Genomic DNA, 21,650 nt, shown 5'->3' on the forward strand with positions numbered 1-21,650 from the left:
TCCTGGCAAATAGGAACCACACTCTATTTCTCCAGAATGCTGACCCTGAAAAGATTGCACGTCCTCTTGCTGCATTGCCCCCCACCCTTGGCCATTATGAAATGATCCTCTATCCGTGGTCATAGTTCTTGCTTTGAATTCCACTTTAATATTAAAATTGCCACTTAAAAATATTATTGAGTTATATTTTACATATCATAAAATTCACCTGTTTTAAGTGTACAATTCAATGATTTTTGGTAACTTTCCTTAGTGGTGCAGGTTTTACCATTAATTAGTTTTAGAATCCTTTGATCCTCCCATAATATCCTTCATGCCCATTGACAGTTAATCCCTGTTTCTGCCCCCAGTCCCAGGGAACCTACTTTCTGTCTCTATAATTTTACTTTGTCTGGACATTTCAAATAAATGGAATCATACAGTATGTGATCTCTTATGCCTAGCTTTTTTCACTTAGCACGTTTTTGAGGTTCATTCATGGTACAACATGTATCAATATTTCATTCCTTTTTATTACTGAAAAGTATTCCATTATGTGACACTACATTTTGTCTATCCCTTCACCAACTGATGGACATTTCCAGTATTGGACTATGATGATTAATACCGCAGTGAACATTCTTGTGCAGACCTTTGTGTGGACATGTTTTCACTTCTCGTGGGTAAATACCTACGAGTGGAATTCCTGGTTTGTGTGGTAGTTTTATGTCTAACTTTTCAAGAAACTGCCAAACTATTTTCAAAAATGGCTGCATCATTTTACATTCCTGCCAGAAACATACGAAGGTTCCAGTTCTCATCTTCATCAACATTTGTTATTGCCTGTCTTATATATATGCCCATTCTAGCTGGTGTGAAATAGTATCTCATTGTGATTTTAATTTGCATTTCCCTACTGGCTAATGATGTTGAGCATGTTTTTATGTTCTAATTAGCCATTTGTATATCTTCTTTGTTAAAATGCTTGCTTATAAATTTCACCCATTTTTTAAATTGAATTGTTTGTTGTCTTATTGTGTTATAGGAGTTCTTTGTAAATTCTGGACACAGATCCTTTATTGGGTGTGTGTTTCGTAAATATTGTCTCCTAGTCTCTTGCTCATCTTTTCATTTTCTTAATGGTGTTTATTTCAGTAATCAGTTTTTATTTGATGAGGTGAGAGTATCATTGTTTTCTTTTATCTTCTTCTAAGTTTTATTGTGAGGTGAGAGCCTAAGGTCACCTTTTTGCACGGGGATATCCAGCTGTCCCAGCACCATTTGTTGAACAGACTATACTTTCCCCAAAGAATTGTCTTGGCAGATTTCTTTGGCTTGGAGTTTGTTGAGCTCCCCCCGCCCTGCCCCCGTGCTGTGCCTGCAAACTCTCTAACTCCTCAGTTGGAGCACTCATAGGACCCCCCTCATTTGTTTGCCTGCTCTCAGGAGTCACTGTCCTGTGCTGCCTTTTGTTCGATGTCTGAAAACCATTGTTTCATTATATTTTGTCTGGTTCTGTAGTTGATTGAAAGCAGGAGGGTAAATCTGGTGCCCATTATTTAATCACGTACAGAAGCAGAAGTGGTCTCTTCTATTTCAGCTTTTTAAAAATTTATTTCTCCTTTTGCTTATTGTTTCCTAAGTTTCTTAAAAATAAAAATCTTGGTTATATAACTTGGGAAAATATAAATTATTTTTAATTTAAAAAGAAGCAGAAGCAGCAGCATCTTGGACATTAACATCAGCAACATAGTGTCAGCATTCTTGTAACTCATAGGCATGAAATTATAGATCTGATTCGGGAAATGTAATTTATTAAAATCACTGTTAATTTTGAGGGTATCAGTTCTATTTAATTATCTTTTTTGAAGAATGTAAAATGTGTGGTTTTCGGATTTCAGGCGATTGTGGAGAAATGTGACAGACTCTCTGAGGGAATCTGAAATCGATAAGGCCACAGAGCATAAACGTACCCTGGAAGAACGCCAGAGGACTGAAGAAAGGCATCGTACTGAAACAGGCACACCTTGGAAAACCAAATATTTTATTAAAGAGGTATATGTCCTACATGTCTTCAGACTAAAACTCATTATCTACTTAGTGAGAACTTTAGCTTAGTAGGCTTTCTTGAATTATCACTTAAATATCTTTATTTCTAAAAATAGTCAAGCTTAACCATGAGCTTTTTCATGAGCTTTTCACAGTTTGTCAAAGTAGAATAGTTTCAAAGTAGAATAGTTTACCAGCAGTTCAGATGAAATAGATTTGGGGATTTAAATTGGCCACAAAATACCGACATTAATCTTTAATCTCAATAACAGAATATGCAATTGACAATTTGTTGCCTTTTGTACCACAGTGAAACTCTTTGTTCACTTCCAGAGACCACATTTTAAGGATGCATGAAAAACTTAAATGGCTACACAAAGGATAGTGAGAGTGACTAGAATCTTTGCAATGTTTAAGGAAAAAAGAGTGATGTGGGGGGTGTTTAGGCTGGAAAACAGAAAATTGGAGACATTCATTATAACTTTCTTCGAATACAGGTTAGGCTTATCGCATAGAAGTTTCTTATCAGCTCCAATAGCAGACTTGAGCTAGGCCCAGACTACCAGGAAGCATTTTGAGCTTAACATAAGAAGGAATGTATAACAATAAAAAATATCCAATAATGACAAGCATACATTTTATAGTAATGTGTTCCCCATCACTAGACTCATGTAAGAGACCATGGCTTATGTAGAAGTGTTTAATTCACTAGTTTTGGAGGTAAGACAAAATGATTCCTAAAGTCTTTTCTACATTTAAAGGTTTTGTTTTATTTTGTTTATTACTTTCTGGTAGAACTCAGAGTAAGGTGAATAATGGACCAGAGCTGATGCCAAGAAAAGTTTTCTTGTCCATAGCCAAGTCTAAGGAAACTCATTGAATTTTAATATTGGTCTGTCAGGAAAGAATCTGGAAAAACAGTTTGTGAATTTTGATTACCCTTAAAAGCCCACAGTTTATTGTAGTAGTTTCATTGCTTTAATTTTTCTCAACTGTTTTCTTTCTTCCTTCCTTCCTTCCTTCCTTCCTTCCTTCCTTCCCTCCCTCCCTCCCTCCCTCCTCTTCTTTCTTTCTTTCTTTGTTTTTGGCTGCATTGGGTCTTCGTTGCTGCATGCTGGCTTTCTCTAGTTGCAGTGAGTGGGGGCTACTCTTTGTTGTGGTGCATGGGCTTCTCATTGCGATGGCTTCTCTTGTTGTGGAGCACGGGCTCTAGGCGCACGGGCTTCAGTAGTTGTGGCACATGGGCTCAGTAGTTGTGGCTCACGGGCTCTGGAGCACAGGCTCAGTAGTTGTGGCACATGGGCTTAGTTGCTCCACGGCATGTGGGATCTTCCCGGACCACGGCTTGAACCTGTGTCGCCTGCATTGACAGGCGGATTCTTAACCACTGCACCACCAGGGAAGTCCCCCAAATGTTTACATGGATAAGAATTCCAGGAAAAGTACTTTACATCTCTTCATTTTTATATGAAAAGATAAACCTTTGTAACTACTATGCAAAATTATAGTCTGGTAACCTTGGATTTTTTTCATTTCAAGCTCACTAAAATAGCATACCAGAAGCAGATTCTAAAGAGGAGAATTTTTCTAAGGGAAGACTTCTATAAATCATTAAAAATGAACTCTAGGGGCTGAGAGCAAGAAGCTGTAATGGGTAAAAGATGCAACCAATTTTAAAAGATAGGCCTCCTGGTTCTTGTAACTAACATGACATGTAAACATGCTACTTCTCATGTATTCTTTATTTGACAGATATTATTAAGAACCCACCACTTAATCCCTTTATTATACTTTGTGATGTTGGATAGACAGATGTAGAAAGTGATAGCAAGATATGGCAGTTGTCTAATAAAGTAGTGAATTTCTTTTCCCTGGATAGTCTTAACTAACTGCCTGATGAAACAGTAGACTGGAGATGCTGACTCAGGTTTGGGCCTCTTTAGTTGGTAAGATGTAAGATGGCTTTCTAAATGGTGTGCCGTGACACAGTGGTACCACAACAGGTGGGTTAGATTCGTGTCATATACTGACTGCCTAAGCCCCTGGGGCTGCCGCGTCACATCCTGTGTGTGACAGGGCCATGGACTCTGCTGTAAGAAGCACTGCAGAGGAGAGGTGAGGCTGATGAGGATGGTAGTTAGCTGACACTGGTACCACGAAGTTCGTAACAACTCTGGCGCTATTGCCATCGGGTATGGCTCTTTGCTAAGAAGAGTCATATGTTATTGAAAAGTCAATTTTGTCTCCCCTGTGGTCCTAAACACAGTGCTGGGCACTTAGTAGATGTTTCATACATATTGTTATGAGTAACAAGAGCTTTTCCACTTGTTTGGTACTTTCATTATTGCTGTCAAACCAACAGACCAGTTTGGAGTTGGCTTTAGTTAGATGGAGGAGTAGAGTCACTTGATATAAAAAGAGGAGGTAGAGTAACCTGAGAAAGTATAGATGAATTTAAAGTGTTTCTAGTATCATTTGATAATACCTACCTTCTTTTCCTGACCATTTCTCACTGACATTTAATTTATTAGATCTTCCATTTCCTCTCTTTTGCGATTTTACACATCCATCAGGATCTATTGGTCATATCCTCTTGAGTGGATGTTTAAAATTTCTTAAGATATATATAAATGCAAGCAGGAAGGCTTTTGCAGAATAGTGGACCACATTGGAGTCAGATGTGTTAAGTTTGAACCTCAGTCATACCTTGGATAGTTTATTTACCACTTCTAACTTCGGTTTCCTCATCTGTAAAATGTAGGTAATTATATAGAAGGTGCACTGAAAAGAACTCTGCCCTTCCTGGGTGAAGTTGGACAACTCATTTCACTTCTCGGAGCCTCAGTTTCTTCATCTGTGAAGTGAGATGGTCAGGTGGCACGTCTTAACTTCTAAACCTAGCATTCTGTAATGTGGTTAGGAGACATCTTTTGTGTTTTTGTGTTTTGTGATAATTATCAACCAGGTGATTTAATTTAAACAACATAATGGTTTCTGTTGTTAAAGAGAAATTATTCTGACACTTATTAAAAATGACAAGGAAGACTTTATTCAAGAATATCGCAGTAGAGGAAAAAGATTGACTTCAACTCTGAATGTGTTGATAAGTGGGAATTTATAGCCAGTGGGCAGGATGAGGGAGTGGATGGAAGATTACTAAGAGGAACTTGGTCAGATGTCAAGGATGGTGGGTCGGGGGAGGCACATGATTAGATCAAAAATGCGAGGAGAAGAGTTTCATTGGATATCAAAGATGAGAGAATTCTTGATAAACTAGTTCATCAGGATGTTTTTTTGCTAAAACTGAGTTTAGCAGGCCTAGGATGAGGCTTAGTCAAGAAGAGAGACAGAGGAGTCTAACTTTTAAAGTTTGGTCAAGGAGAGAGTCCTCGTCACTATGACCCACATAATTGCTGGGCGCAAGCCATTTTTGGAGTAAGGTAGGGTAAATATATATTTTTAAATATTTTTTTGAAGATTTTTTTTTTGATGTGGACCATTTTTAAAGTCTTCATTGAATTTGTGACAATATTGCTTCTGTTTTATATTTTGGTTTTTTGGCCATGAGGCATGTGGGATCTTAGCTCCCTGACCAGGGATTGAACCCGCACCCCCTACATTGGAAGGTGAAGTCTTAACCACTGGACTGCCAGGGAAGTCCCTAAAAAAATTTTTTTAACGCAAATAAACTGAGGGCGATATAGGGGTTACGGAGAGAGGTTCAAATCTGACTTACTTCACCTAGTCGCATAAACACCGAACCTGCAGTCTTAGCTACTGTGACCTCAGCTCTGCCAAGCTCTCACCCCAGTATGCTGCTTCATGCATTTGCTGCAGCACTTTTTTCCTCACTTGGTCTTCTCCTGTCTTTCGTTCACTCTTTGACTAACTTTATCTCCTTTTGGTATCCTTCTATTCACAGGAACCAGGGAAAACTAATAGGGTAGAGTCAGGAAAGAACTAGGAAACAATACTCAGATCCTAGAGATGCTGGTTGAGGTGTAGAGAACAGCTCGTACCTTGGTGACCATTTCCTGTGCTCCACCTGCTGCCTGTCACTCCATCAGTGGGGCTCAATCTGCAGCATCTTGGCAAAATTGGCAGAATTGCTACAAATGACTCCTGCAAAGTAAAATATTCGTGGAGCACAAACTAGGTCTTCCCAGACCAGAACTTCTCACCTAATCCTAGCTAAACCACACATATTTTTTGGTGTCTTAAGAACACAGAGGCTTTTTCTTCACAAACTCTTGTTTTTAAATGTGAGAACAGAATTCGATTTCAATGAAGGCATTGCATCTAGTTTTGGTTACTGATTCTGAACATAATAGAGGAATGGTTCTTTAATTTATTTTTCTACTTGTTTCAGGGAGATGGCTGGGTTTATCACAAACCCCTTTGGAAAATAATTCCAACAGTACAACCAGCAGAGTGACACATACTATCTAAGACTCGACCAAATGAACTTCTCTATTTACCCTAAACTCTCCCAGAATGGAGTCATTGCACTGAGTGACCTGCTTCCTGATTGCACAGACTGAAACTAACTACACACGAATGTACCAATTAGGGCACCATAGAACTGCAGCAAGACCAAAGTGTTGAAGAAGCACGATGGACCTCTCACCAAGCCGTTCATGTGATGTGAGCAATATCATCTGAAGCCCTTTCACCTGAATTATTAGATGATTAATCTTTTATCCAGTTCCTGCTCCAAAAGCTAAGTTTGAATCCCCTCTTTTTGCATGGGGGCAGCAGATAAACACAACAGTGAGAACTCAGTGATTTTGATTTCTTTGTAGTGAAAATTGAAGTCTCTTTCAGAGTTTGTGCTTTGCTTTCTGTCAGTAACTGAAGTATTCACTACTTTTACAACAAATCAAGAGAAGGAAGAAGATGACCCAGAAGTGGCTTCAGCCATTCATTGTGCCTGAAATCAGTGTTAAAAAAAAGTCAACCAGGTTGTCGTAACAAGGCATTCTGTTCCTTCAAAGAGAACTGTGTGCCTGTGTCTGAGGAACTTATCCGTTATCCACCTCTGTTGGAACTCTCTTTTAAGAAGTATATTTATAAATTGATTAGAATTATAACCATGGAGAATTTTTTCTTCTGAGCATTTTAATATACTTGAAAACAGCATTGACTTGAAAAATTTCAGAGCATTTTTCAATACCTAGTTTTATTAAATATTATACTTGAGAGACAGTTTTTTAAAACATGGTCATGTCAATATGATGAGATTTTGGCCCTTCTCAAGAACTGAGGCATTAAAGAACAAGCAAATATTAAAAAATAAGACTTACTGTTTTCCTTACCTTTTTTTCACTTGTAGGTTAATATATCCAATATTACGTGCTATCCCTCTGGATAAGTATGCTTTATCTTACCTCTGTTCACTCAAAATTTAAAACAACTATTCATATTTGTCAGTAATTCAGAAGTTATATATGTGACTAAGTGCATGTATGGTATGTTTTGTTTTTTCAAGGAAACGCAAATGCTGAAGAAAGAGTATGAAATAAAAAGGTATCAGGAAAAAGAGATATCAGGAAGTTGTATTCAGGTACAGTCTTTTTTTTTAAATAAGTATTTTATTGAGGTTGAAGAATTGCTGGCAATTAATAGAATAGTGCTAATTATGGCTTTCATCATTCATTCACGTATTTATTTAGCACCTACTTATGGTGCTCAACACTCGTTACTTCAACCTACCTTAATTTTCCAAGAGTGGTGCCTTACTCTGTTTCTTCTGATGTGGTCTTCCAATCAGTGTGTGTAACATATACCTGTTATCCATCAGCCATTGTAAGTGGCTGTATCTGTTGCATCATCATAAGAAGCTTAAGCTTTGTGCTCTGATAAATTGTGTTTTATTGAAGGGGGCTAATAGGATGAAAACAGCAAAATAATAATTTTTTTCAACAAATTGTAAATTATAAGAAGATAATTGGTTAATGTACAACCATTTTAATGATTCCCTTGTTCATTTTTGCTGTGAAATGCACTGAAAAATCTCAAAATGAGTTATAGTTCATGTGTTGGGAAGATTAAAAAATAATAAAACTAGAGAACAATGATGCCTTTGTCTGTTTTATGAATGGAGAGAAATAGAAAGTTTATATTTAGCGGAGTTATTGCCCTGTTCATTCGAGAAGGACATTGATTTTAAATCCTTACCTTCAGGAATCTCTTAGGGAAATAAGGGAGTAAATTTAATAACAGTTTTTTTAAATTAAAATGTTTTAATTTTATGACTTTTAAATAAACTGGAAATAGAGCAAGAATATCAAATGAAACTGGAGGTTTTTGTTTTGTTCTTTGAACCGTTTGAATGCCCATTTATTTCTTTGAATTTTTGAACCATTTTAAGAATTACTGAAATATGATTTTTAAAAATTCTTATTAAAACTACATTTATGAGTAATTGAAATCTCCCCCCCTTGACAGGAGTGAAATAATACCACTTTAGGGTAACTGTTTTACCTTGTCCTTCTCTTCTTGACATCTGCTGTAGCTTATTCACTTAACAAGAGGTAGAGGCCTTTTCTGGTTTTTGTTTTTGTTTTTGTTTTGTTTTTTAATCTACACCTTGTTAATATTTGGCCAGGGAAACAAGTCTTTGTAGCAATTGTATCTCTATCTTTTGGGGCAAAGTTTTAAATGTACACTTTCCTTCTGGCTATTAGGAATTGTATGTTAAGAAGTCCAAGACTAGAAGTGAAAAAAAGAGAAAATTCTGGCCTTTAGATTGTGTATTGGGAGAGGTATGGCATCTGCATATTGATTCACTGAATTCTGCAAGTTGTAACCAACATCACCTCTAATACCTACTTGTCGCCAAAAATAAGAAGAAGAAGAAGAAAAGTATTGAGTCCCTTCACTCCACAACAACCCTGTGAAATTGTAAAGTCAGGGATGGCTGTTCAAACTTTACAGATGAAGAAATTATTGCTCAGAAAGTTTAGTGCTCACTTCAAGTTACTTAGCTAGACCTTCATTCATTCAACAAACATCTGCTGAGTATTCCTTTGGGGCTGGGATTCCTTTGTCTTTTGGCTGGGGATAAAATAAAAGTATTCCTTTGCTACCCTGCATTGGACTCTGATGTGGCAAATACTCTCCCTATCCTTAGAGACTTGGATGAGGGAAGAAGCTAAAACTTAATTCCTGAGAATGGGATGTTGACACGGGCAAGGCTATTGGTCTTTCCAAATCCCAGAAAAGCATCAGTGATACCTAGGTAATGTGGAAGGCAGAGTTGAGCAGTGAGCTGAAAACAACAGGGTTGGTTCAAAGTCTGCATAAGAAGCCCCAAACAATGCATCCAGGTGACTAACCCTTATTCCACCCTACAAGAGACTCTTGAGAGATTGAACCAGAACCAACTGGTTCTGATTGAACCAATTCAGATCTTTCAGCCCCTTCCCCTATCCCATTCCCAAAATATTGGCAGTCAGGCTTATACCCTTAGGCGAGAGATTAAAAGATCCATTTTAGGAGAACAACTCCAGAAAAAAAAAGTCCTACGATATATTTGAAGGGTCCACCAGCAAAAAGCTCAGCTGACAACCCTGTTAATTACTTTACAGTAAAGCCAAGTCAGCAGTTCCTCCAACATAACCCTCCACCCTCTCACCAATACATTACACTTATCCATCGTCCACCACACTGTATATATAGACAGCATATCATGACTCATTTTTTTTTTTTTTTTCATGACTCATTTTAATAGCTAAGGATCAGCAGACATTTGAGGAAAGCTTCCAACATGAATAAAAGAGAGATCAAAGCAAACAGGAGAAAACAAATTAGAGGAAGCAGATAATTCAGGAAGTCAGGAGAAGTAACTTCAGAAAAAATTAAATCTTCAGGCAGATGAGATGATATTGCTTCCACGAAACATGAACAAAATGCTATTTTTAAAATGGACTGTTCAGAGAACAAGCACAGGTCTTGGAAATTTAAAATATGATAGTTCAAGTTAAATACTCAATAGATCGTCTAGAAGATAAGTGAGAAAAAGCTCTCAGCAAATAGAACAAAAGGATAAACAATGGACAATAGGAGAGAAATGATACGGAAATGAGAGAAGCAATCCAGGAAGTCTAACATGTAACTAGTGGGGATTCCAGGGAAAGAAAACCAATGGAAGGGATGATACTATTTTGATATATGTATATGTGTGTATGATGTGTATGTATATATTTATGAGAATTTCCCAGAGTAAATGATGTGAATCCATTTGAAATGCCATGAATACCCTGCACAATAGAGAAAAAATAAAAGCCCAACCCAAAGCACATCATTGTGAAATTTCATAACACTAAGGATAAAGAGAAGATTCTAAAAAGAGAATGGCATCAGCCTTCTCAATAACATCACTGAAAGCTAAAAGACAAAAGAGCAATACCTCCAATTTTGCCTAGAATTTTATCCCCAGCCAAAAGACAAATCTGACATGCAAGATATCAAAAAAATTTTATGCCAGCATTTCCTTTTCTGGAAGCTATTAAAGTATATGCTCCAGCAAAACATAAGAAGAGGGGGGAAAAAAACAACAACAACAGGAATTGGAGAAGATAAGAGATCATGAAAAACAGAAGATCCAACAGAAGAAGTCAAAGAGGGGCATCAAAATCTATCTCACTACAAGGATGTCATTGGTCTCAGTTCTAATGAAGTTCATATAAGATGAGAATGTTTTGTACATTGCAATACTTAATATATTTGATTACTTTATATACTAATATATATATATCAGTTCTCCAAATTTTAATATTCTGGAGTTATTCAGCTGTTCTTCATATGTTGGTGTTTCATCTCATGATCAGTTTTCTGAGAATGCACCATATATCAATGTTATGTGGACTACTTCCAAAAAGCCAGAATATTGCGAGTGGAATCTTGTTTTAGACCCATGGATCTTTCATCTTTTTAACAGTTTTGTTAATGTATAATGGACTTAAAACAAAGTATACAATTTGACAAATTTTGACATATGTCTCCATCCATGAAACATCATCACAATCATGATAATGAAAATATTTATCATTCCCAAAAGTTTACTCTTACCCCTTTGTAATCTCTCCTTCCCACCTCTCCCCTCTCTCCACCTCTTTCCCATTTCCAGGGACTACTTGTATTAGTATCCTCTTATAAGGACACTTGACACTGGATTTAAGGCCCACCAGGATAATCCAAGACAATGATCTCATCTCAATATCCTTAATTACATTTGCAAAGACGCTTTTTCTAAGTAAAGTAACATTCACAGTTTCCAGAAATTGGGACGTTACCAACCACCAATGGTGATTTTTGGAGATCACCATTCAACCCACTACCTCACTAATCTGCTTTATGTCACATAAATTAGTTCAAGTTTTCTAGAATTTTATATAAACAATCAAACAATATGGTCTTTTGGGAGGGCGTCTGGCTTATTCCATTCAATATAATTTTCTGCGATTTATCCATGTTGATTCGTGTATCAATAGTTTATTCTTTTTTATTGCTGAATAGGAATTCATTGTTTGGAATATACCACAATTTGTTCATTCATTCACTGGCTGATAGATACCTGTGGCTGTGTCCCCAGCACCTCATCCCTCCTCAAGTGGAAAAGAAAAAACTCCCCCTCCTCCACCCCTCCAGGCAAGGAAATGGCTGTTCCCGTGAGTGAGCTCACCTGGCCTTCAGAAGACTCTGAATCAGGCACTTTCTGCCCCTCAATCAGAGTTTGGGACCAGAGCTGTGTCCCAACCACCTTCTGCTACTAACTGGTTTTTAGCAGTGACTGGGGGCAAGTTGAACCGCCTCTCTGGGCTTCTCTGTCCTCATCAGAAAAATGAAGGGGTTGGATTAGAGGATCTCTGAGACAATACCTTACCTATGATCTCCAGTTTGGGTTATTTATACAGGGGAAAAAAAAAAAAAAAACAAACCCTCCTCTGCCATTCCCCTCAGGGCTGAAGTTGGTGGTTTCTGGGATTAATCAGTTGACTCGGATCTCTGCAGTGTCAGTGCTTTTCCTTCCTAACAAAGGGGAGAGGTGAGGATGGTAGGGCGGCTCAGAGACACTCCTGGTAGAAGCAGAGATCTGACTGATGAGGGCCCAGCTGCAGAAAGGGACACAGTGACTCCTGCTGCTTGCCTCTCAATCTCAAGGAAATGATTCTCAGGGACCAAGCTGGGGTCCTCACAGGCCCAATCCCATGGGGAAGGGGCTAGGGAGGAGGGCCCACCTTGGGATTGGGGAAGGGATGCAAGAGGAGACAGCACTGGCCACCATTCCACCGTAACCATTCTACCATTCTTACCTCCCCCCTTCCTTGCAGTTTCAGGGAGAATTCCTGTGTGAGGAGTTGCCTGCAGAAGCTGGAGGAGGAAGGGCTTTCTTTTGGCCTGCTTGGTACAGTGAGAGCTAGGGTAGGCAGGAGGCCTGGCTGGCTTTCATAAGTAAAAGTGTGGTTTGTTATTATTTCTTTGCTTGTTTTGTCTTGTATGCTGTGCCCCTCCCACTCATTCACTAGTTCAGCAGACCTATATGCTGAGTGCAGGGGACACAGAGACGTGAGGCATGTCCCACCCCATTCTTACTGCTGAGTTCATTAGCCTAGAAGAGGAGACAGACAGAGCTAGTAAACAAGATGAGAAGTGCCAGAACAGAAAAAAAACAGCCTTCAATGAAGAGGGTTAATGAGTATGTGGGAAGGAGGTCATGGAAAAATCCCAAGTCGAGAAAACAACCAGTCTAAACACAGGGCAAAGTACATTCAGTATAAATTTACTTACTTACAATTATTTCTCATATTTGGAAAGTCCTTGACTGTTCTATAGATTCAATAAAAAGGGCAAAATAGTTTAGGAAGAAACAATTTAAAAGCTACCCAAAGGTCATCAGTCACAAAAGCTTTTATCTCTTGCCTGTTTCTTGCTCACCTTTCTGAACGTGTATTGGACAGGATGCTTCTCAGGCAGAGGTAAGATCCCAGATGCTGCTCCCTCTCTCCTGTGTCCTGCCCTCACTTAATTCTGCTCCTGAGTGTCCGCATGCACAGCCATGCCCCTCCCCTTGCTTTGCTACCCTGGGAACCGCTGCTCTCAGGGGTGGTTGGCCAGTTGGCTGAAGAAGAATAGGATCCCCCTTAGGAGGGCTGTGCCTCTGATAAGTGACAGCAAAGCGTTCCCGTGTGGCAGTCCACACAGCATGGGGCAAATGATACCAGAAGTTCCAAGTAGAAGATTCCATGTAAGACATAAATGTTTTAAACTGATTGATGGTAATTTAAATTTTCTCACAGATGCAGCCTTCCTCTCCCCCCTCCACTTATACTGTCTATAAGAGAAACTTTAAATAAAGACACACATAGGTTGAAGATAACAAAATGGAAAAAGATCTACCATGCAAACAAAACAATGAGCATTGTATAGCGGGTGTGGCCATATTGATATCAGACAAAATGGGCTTTAAGAAAAAGAGTATCATCAGACAGATGGAGACACTTCACAATGATAAAATATCAATTCCATTAGAAAGTCATAACAGTCATGAGTGTGTATGGACCTAATATACATCTTCAGAATACATGAAGCAGATGTCACCCACACTGACACTAAAATGAGAGACGGGGTGGGGTTGGGGGCTGGTTGCTGGTCAAGGAGAAGGGTGTAGTTTCAGAGCAAGAAGAACGTGACCTTCACAGACCCTGGGGGGCCGGCCAGACACAGGAGGAGAATCCTGGGGAGGGGAGACAGAACCTGGATGATGGGAGCAGAGAATGGGTGTTTCATGGAGTTTCTAGGCTAACACAGGAGCTCAATAAATATTTGTTAAACTCATGACAAAATGGAAGCCTAAATCATGCTATTCAGATATAAGAGACTGAAGTTCCTCTGGCTGGGTGAGGTGGGGAATGTGTCCACACAGAAAGTGACTCAGCCTTAGAGCCACCCTGGCCAGTCACCCCTGCTCCTGAGACTTTTCCCATTGCGGTCCTCCCCCAAGGGGGTGCTGGAGTGGGTATCCTTCTCCTGTCTGAATCAGAAGAACAGAGAGCATCTGTATTGGGAATCTCCATGGAGTTGGCTTTGGGCTTTCCCAGACTTTAGCCAGTGAAGTGACTTTGCCTTCATAATCCAAGGAAATGTGCTTCTCTCTGGGTTTTCAGGTGAGGAATGAACCCTCGATTTCTGCCAATTGCCCCCTTTTCCAGAAGAATCTCTCTTCTTCCTCTCCCCCATCCAGAGCAGCATGGCCCAAGAGCTTGGATACTGGGTATCCTATAAATCTGGGTTTGAATCTCAGGTCTTCCCCTTATTTGCTGGCTATGTGACCTTGTCAAATATTACCCAAGCCTGCTTCTTTGTGAAATGGGGAAAATAATGCCTGCCTTGCAGGGGCATTTCATGAAAATGTATGTAAAGTGCCAAGCACATAAAAACTTCAAGGTAGGGTGTCCAAAAGATGGACCCATTAAAAAGCTTGAGATACCATTTCTTCTCCCACCCCAGGCTCTTAACATAAACACTAGTTTTGTCTCTTTATTAAAAAGAATTTCTTGGGAATTCCCTGGTGGTCCAGTGATTAGGACTTGGTGCTCTCACTGCCAGGGGTCCGGGTTCAGTCCCTGGTCGGGGGACTAAGATCCTGCAAGCTGGGTGGAGCAGCCGGCCAGAAAAAAAAAAAAAAAAGTTAGCTTATAGACAGCCCCAAGGGTAAGATGTATTATCTAGTGGATACAAATATCAATTTTTTTAATAATTAAAAAAATATTTGGCTATGCCAGGTCTTAGCTGCGGCATGTGGGATTCTCGCTGCCGTGTTTGGGATCTCTTTTTTTTAGTTGCAGCATGCCGGATCTAGTTCCCTGACCAGGGATCGAACCTGGTCCCCCTGCATTGGGAGCGAGGAGTCCCAACCACTGGACCACCAGGGAAGTCCCACAAATATCAATTTTTAAGAAATATATTTTTTTGTAAAAGAGCAGAAATAATTCCTCAGGTACTCTCCGAGCTTAAATGAAATTTTCCGTAAATCTTCCAATGCCTATTTAGCCTAAGGAAATAACTGGTTGGGTACTCAAAGATGTTATATAAAAGGATGGTCACTGCAGTGTTGTTTGTAAAAGTCAAGCTTAGAATCAAATTATAACTACTGAGGATTATAAGATTAAGTTATTGTAATTTTTTACAATACAAAATTTTTTACAATTTTTTACAAAAGTGTAGCCTTTAAGAAGATTCTGTAGAAATATATTTAATTGCATGGAAAGGTGTTCTTACTGTACGAAGTGAATAAAATAAATTATAAATTAGCATTGTAGTGTGGTTCCATTTTTATTATATACGTGCGTGATATTTGAATGGATATACGTTAAATGTGATGTGTTTATCTCTGGGTGTGGGAGCATGGACAGCTTTTATTTTTATGCATAACTATCTTCTAATTTTCCCACAATGAACATGTATTATATGTATATAAGATAAGGGGAAATGAACATGCAATCCTTTTTATCCGTATTTTAGACACTTCAACACCCTTCTGATTTTTCAAATTTGGTTTCTTCAAGGCCATCTCTTAAGAAGATACAGGAACAAAGTTATATCTAGGTGAACGACTTAAAATGGATATCAAAGGCAGTCTTTTTAAAAAAATATCTTGTTAGATATTGTATTTTTTTTTAACTTATTTATTTATTTTTGGTTGTGTTGGGTCTTTGTTGCTGCACGCAGGCTTTCTCTAGTTGTGGCGAGCAGGGGCTACTCTCCGTTGTGGTGCATGGGCTTCTCATTGCGGTGGCTTCTCTTGTTGCGGACCACGGGCTCTAGGCACGCAGCCTTCAGTAGTTGTGGCACGCGGGCTCAGTAGTTGTGGCTCGAGGACTCTAGGGCGCAGGCTCAGTAGTTGTGGCGCACAGGCTTAGTTGCTCCGTGGCATGTGGGATCTTCCCGGACCAGGGCTCAAACCCGTGTCCCCTGCATTGGCAGGCGGATTCTTAACAACTGCGCCACCAGGGAAGCCCCTCAAAGGCAGTCTTGAATTTTTGTTTTTCACACAAACAGAGGTGTGAATGAAGGGGAAACAGATGTCCCTACTCTGTTTTAGTATTTTGTTTGTTTGGTTTTTTTTAGAAACCACAGATAGCACTGTGGCCTCCCCTCAGGTGATTGCTTTGTAAAGCCCCGAATCCTTTTCCTTGTTCCAGTTGTTTAAAACAAGACAACAGGCCCCAAATGGAGTCACTTATGCTAACTACACATCACCAAACCGGGACTTAATATTTAACTTAATTATAGTTTCAGCTCTCCCCGAAATGGAATCTTAAACCAGTCAACCAGGAATTACTTGGTCAGCACTAGTAAGGTAATCTGTTCGTTAGAGCCCTGCCATCCCCTAAAGGAAAGTGTCCTTGCTACAGCCAATCCACTTTTTGCTAGTATAACTTCCTTGCCCCCATTCCCTCCTATAAAAGTTTTTCATTTTGTACAGCTCATTGGAACGCCTTTCTATCTGCTACATGGGATGCCGCCTGCTCCATGAATTGTTGAATAAAGCCAACAAGATCTTCAAAGTTTACTCAGTTGAATTTTGTTTTCTAACACTACTCACTGCAGGGTGAGATGCTCAAGTCAGCAGCACAGAGCACTTATCCCAGTGGCTCTAGGACTTAGTTTCCTGGGTATCTCAAAACTGGGAAAAGGGCAGAGGATAACAGATACAAATCTGTCCCTGGAAAGAAGATATCTATTTCTCCTATAATAAATTAATAAAATAGTCTTCTGATTTAAAAATGGTTCCTGGGAATTCCCTGGTGGTCCAGTGGTTAGGACTCTGTACTCTCACTGCCGAGGACCTGGGTTCAATCCCTGGTGGGGGAACTAAGAAAAAAAAAAAAAAATTCCTGAGAATTTGCGTAGCACAGATATTCCCTGAAAAACTGATTAAATGCCTTTAAACATTTATTGAGTAAATATCCTAGGTTTGGTAACAGAAAAAAATAATAAAATAGGGTCCTTGCCTTAAAGGAGTCTGAAGTCTAGTTGGGGCAGACCAACATATAAGTAAATAATTGTAAAAAAAAATATGAGAAAGGTAATAACCGATTTCTGAACAAAGTGATAATAGCACTTGGACATGATAACTTGAGGTTTTAGGGATGAGTGGGAAAAACCGCTACCAAGCCAGAGGAAGTATCAGGAGGAGGAGAAAATTGTGTGTCACAGCTTTGAACAGCCAAGTTATTTGGGCAGAAAGATCAGTTTCTCTCCTTGAAAAATTGATGACCAGACTTTGTATACAGGGTACTTCAAGGTACCACAGTCTGGTACACCCAGTGAGCGCTTCCCATCAGGTTACCATAGTGAATGCTTGTCTAGGAAGCAGGTTCGAAAATTCAACTGAGGTGTTTGTAGAAAATTATCAGATATCTCCAGGGCTTCAAGAAACACTTAAGATAGAACTCAAGTACGGCTTCAGCCAAGCGCTTCACTTTTCTCAAACACTTAAAAGTGTTACCTTTTGCTAATTGTTACTCAACCTGCTGACAATAATTTATGCGGCTCGGATCTTTCTGGGTGTGTGGGGGGGTAGGTGGGGCGAGGAATGGAACCAATAATGGCAGGCAAGATAGAGGCCAAGAGGGAGACGTCAGATCGCAACCTCCAATTTCTTTTTATTTATTTATTTATTTTTGGCAGCGTTGGGTCTTTGCTGCTGCCTGGGCTTTCTCTAGTTGCCACGATCAGGGGCTACTCTTCCTTGCGGTGCGTGGGCTTCTCATTGCAGTGGCTTCTCTTGTTGCCCAGCCCCGGCTCTAGGCGCGCGGGCTTCAGTAGTAGTGGCACAAGGTCTAAGTAGTTGTGGCTCACAGGCTCTAGAACGCAGGCTCAGTAGTTATGGCTCACGGACTTAGTTGCTCAGACCAGGGCTCAAACCCGTGTCCCCGGGCTTCCCTGGTGGCGCAGTGGTTGAGAATCTGCCTGCCAATGCAGGGGACACGGGTTCGAGCCCTGGTCTGGGAAGATCCCACATGCCACGGAGCAACTGGGCCCGTGAGGCACAATTACTGAGCCTGCGCGTCTGGAGCCTGTGCTCCGCAGCAAGAGAGGCCGCGATAGTGAGAGGCCCGCGCACAGCGATGAAGAGTGGTCCCCACTTGCCGCAACTAGAGAAAGCCCTCGCACAGAAACGAAGAACACAGTCATAAATAAATAAATAAAAAAAAAAAAAAAAAAAAAAAAAAAGAACGTGAAAAAAAAAAAAAAAAAAAAAAAAAAAAACCCGTGTCCCCTGCGCTGGCAGGCGGATTCTTAACCACTGCGCCACCAGGGAAGTCCCGACCTCCGATTTCTTTTGAGTTTCAATTTTTCTTTAGGTGGTCACCGACCCGAATGGTTCCAGTACCTACTCTGATCTTCACCTTCCTCTTGCCTTTCTCTCCTTCTCTCTCTCAACCATTTCTCCGGGATTCCTGGATCTCCTGGCTTAGCAGCTGACCACTTCCCTTGTAGGTCCGCCCTTCCTTCCTAGCCCCATCCCCAATTTCAGCCCTCGCCCAGGAGCGCTCTCTGCCTCCGCAGCAGCCCAGAGCGAGGCCGGGCCGGGTCGGGCGGCCTCATGCCCAGGGGGCGGGGCCTGGCAGCGGCCGCGGGTGGAGGGGCGGGCTCGGCTGGGCGCGGCGGCGCAGGCGCACTGTGTCCGCCGAACCGAACCGCAGCTATGGAGCAGGCGCCTCCCGACCCCGAGCGGCGTTTGCAGCCTGCGCCCCTAGAGCCGCTGGGCCACCCTGACGCTGGGGTGGAGTCTGTGGTCGGTGAGGAAGCGGAGGGGGCCCGGGACGAGGGCCCCGGGGACGGCACGGTGAGAAGGGGCGGCAGAGGTCGCCCGGCCTGGGTCGGGGCCTAGCGGGCAAGGCTGGGCTGGTCTAGCCTGGCCGGGGCCGGTGTACTCGGCCGAGAGGCCCCGCGGTGACTGGGAAGCGGGGTGGAAAGGCCGGGCCACAGGTGCAGAGTCGGGGGGAGGCTCAGTGGGAAAAGGGGGTTCTGAGTAGGGGGCGAGCGCCGGGCGCTGCAGGACCACCGGAAGGGTGGAGGGGGCGCGGCGAAGGGAGCGGAGGGCTTTCTGTGGGTGCGGCTCAGCGGGCGTGGAGATGGGGCCCGGAAAGCGCCAGGCTGGCGTAGGTGCGTTTTTCAGGGTCGAGGAGCCTGGGAGTTTGGACCTGAAGAGGAACGCTGATGTTTCTGGCATCTTGTAAGGGGTTGTGCGGAGGAGAAGGCTTAACGGAGGCACCGTGGGCAGTGGCAGCGGTGTTTGAGAAGGAAGAGAATGGGGGACTTGCAGAACAAGTCTGGGGCAGTAAGGGTGGTTGGCTTGGTGTCACCATCAGGAGATGGAGCAAAGTGTTAGAGTCATGAAAAAGTACAAATGAAAAAGATTTTTTAAAAAACTCCTTATTTGACTGTAATTTTTTCATTTGGGGTCGGTGCTTTGTCTCCCAATGGAGACGTGTCATGGATATCCCATGTATCTGGTTTGCGAAGCTCCTTCGGTAATTAGTGATTTTCATTTGCTTGAGGAAAGGAGAAAATGCATCATTATATATTTGTAATTGCTTTCATTCCGAAGTGTTTTCATGCATAATGCAAGATGGGTAGACCAGGTTGAACTGAAGCGATTCAGAAACTCAGTGGAGTACTTCTCATCAGACCACCCTAATCAGAGTGTGCATTGCTCATCCATTTTGCTTCTTTTTTTCTGAAACAGGTGTTAGTGCTAATGCAAAACTGCCCATCCTTATGATCAATGGATAAAGAAAAGTTAAAGTTGTTTGCTGACTGAAGCTAGAAAGACTTAACTAGCTAGGAACTTCAACATAGGAGTTGAACGTTTTGCCTACTTGGGGGAAATGTCGAGATATATAGGATAGCATGAAGACTTTTATGGGTGAATTTTAAGTTTTTCATTTAATTTCTTCCCAAATTCTAGAATTATTTGTGGAGAGGTCAGTATCTCATATGAAATGTGAGAGAAGTGTGTGTGTTCTGTAGTGCATAAACTTGGCTCTTAAATGATTTGCTTTTTTAATGAAGGTTCCCATCTGTGACTTAGTTTTTCTGTTCTCTTAAAAAGAAAGGAAGGGAGGGAGGGAGGGAGGAAAGAAGGAAGGAAGGAAGGAAGGAAGGAACTTTTATTGTGAAGTATACCATTAATGCAGAGAAGGGTCTCACAAAATAATTATCAGTTCCTTTGAAGCCTCCATATATTCTCCTGGGTTACATCCACTCCCTCCACCACAGAAGTAATCTATATTCTGAATTTTGTATTAACAATTCTGTAGCATTTTAAAAATAATCTTATGGTAAGTGTCCCTAAACAATATGGTTGTTTAGTTTTACTTGATTTTGAAATTTACATAAGTGGACTAGTTTTACTATGACTTCCTTTCTTTGCTCTATAATGTTTTGGGGATTCATTGAAAATGTAGCTTAGTTCATTTATACTCATGGCTCTATAGTATGCCATTTTATAGATATTCTACAGTTGATTTCTCTTTTCTTCTGTTTACAGACACTGGCGTTGTTTCACAAGATTCTTGCTATTTCTAAAAGTTACTACTACCATGAACTTCTTCCTGCATATTCTTGGCACAAATGTCTCATATAAACTTAACAGTGGAATTGCTGGATTATAGGGTGGTAGCATAGGATATAGGGTAGTAGGTAGTGCCAAATTGTTTTTTAGAGTGAATATACCAATTTGTATTCCCATTGGTAGTGCCTCATGCTCTCTGTCCTTATCAACACTTAATATTTTCAGACTTTAAATTATTTGCCAATCTTGTGGATATGTGTTAAAGCAATTTTAGATTGTTTCAAAAGGTAAGAGTCATGTCTTTTGTTAGCTACATCATGAGTTTAATTTTGATTATGACGATGAACATTTTGGTAATTTTTTTGTGAAAGCCTTTGGATACTTAATTAACTAATATGAAGTTGTAACTATAGTATAAAATCCATTTATGTTTATTTAAAAGTGATTATAAATATCTCATTAAAAAAACCCTATGTGTTCAGTTTAAGATGTTTGAAAACCCAAATATGCCATCATACAGTAAAAGTTGTAGTTACACAGTGTTACCTGACTCTTCAGTAAATATGTGTTGCAGGAGACCATTCGTTATTGCCCAAACTTAAGGGTTTCCTCAAACAACTCTGTAATTTAGTAATTTATAGAGATATAAGCCATTTGGACAGATATTTCAGAATCACCAGGAGTTTAAAAACACACATTCACATGTACTGTGTACGTTGTCCCCTCCTCCTAAAAGATTCCCCAGTCTCCTCCTTAGAAGGTCTGCTCGTTTTCCCTGTTCGTATCCTCTCTTCCACTCCAGTCCATCCCCAGTTGAGAAGTATTGCGGTAACCACAGCCAGGCTGCTACTGTTACTGGTAGATAGGAATGTGGTCTGGGCAGGCATGTAAGTTACATTTGTTATTTGTGCTAGGCACAGTAAGGCTCTACTTTTCATTTAATTTTCAGAATTACCCCCAAAAGACATATAAAGATGAGGAAGCAGAGGCTGAGAGAGAAGTGATTTGGCCAAGGGCACAAGCTAGTCAGTGG

General features: G+C 40.7%; 2 protein-coding genes across 3 annotated transcripts in view; both read left to right on the plus strand.

Annotated features, from left to right (window-relative positions):
- The window catches only part of OSBPL11 (oxysterol binding protein like 11), a 110,080-nt gene extending 100,389 nt beyond the window's left edge, over window positions 1-9,691 (plus strand). The window contains exons 12-14 of one of the 2 annotated variants that reach the window (XR_009008174.1): window positions 1,881-2,034; window positions 6,398-7,591; window positions 8,715-9,691. Coding sequence is in view for 1 of the 2 variants with exons in the window: in XM_007182785.3 (XP_007182847.2) it covers window positions 1,881-2,034; window positions 6,398-6,463 (220 nt within the window). In the remaining variant the exon portion in view is untranslated. Of the gene's footprint in view, window positions 1-1,880; window positions 2,035-6,397; window positions 8,277-8,714 lie in introns of those variants that run through there. The other variant, XM_007182785.3, reaches the window with a different exon arrangement.
- Window positions 9,692-18,700: 9,009 nt separating this feature from the next.
- The window catches only part of SNX4 (sorting nexin 4), a 66,832-nt gene continuing 63,882 nt past the window's right edge, over window positions 18,701-21,650 (plus strand). Inside the window, exon 1 of the mRNA XM_007182784.2 lies at window positions 18,701-18,886. Within this exon, the coding sequence (XP_007182846.1) occupies window positions 18,746-18,886 (141 nt within the window). The 5' untranslated portion in view covers window positions 18,701-18,745. The remainder of the gene's footprint in view (window positions 18,887-21,650) is intronic.

This window comes from Balaenoptera acutorostrata, chromosome 4 (assembly GCF_949987535.1).
Source record: "Balaenoptera acutorostrata chromosome 4, mBalAcu1.1, whole genome shotgun sequence".
NCBI lineage: Eukaryota > Metazoa > Chordata > Mammalia > Artiodactyla > Balaenopteridae > Balaenoptera > Balaenoptera acutorostrata.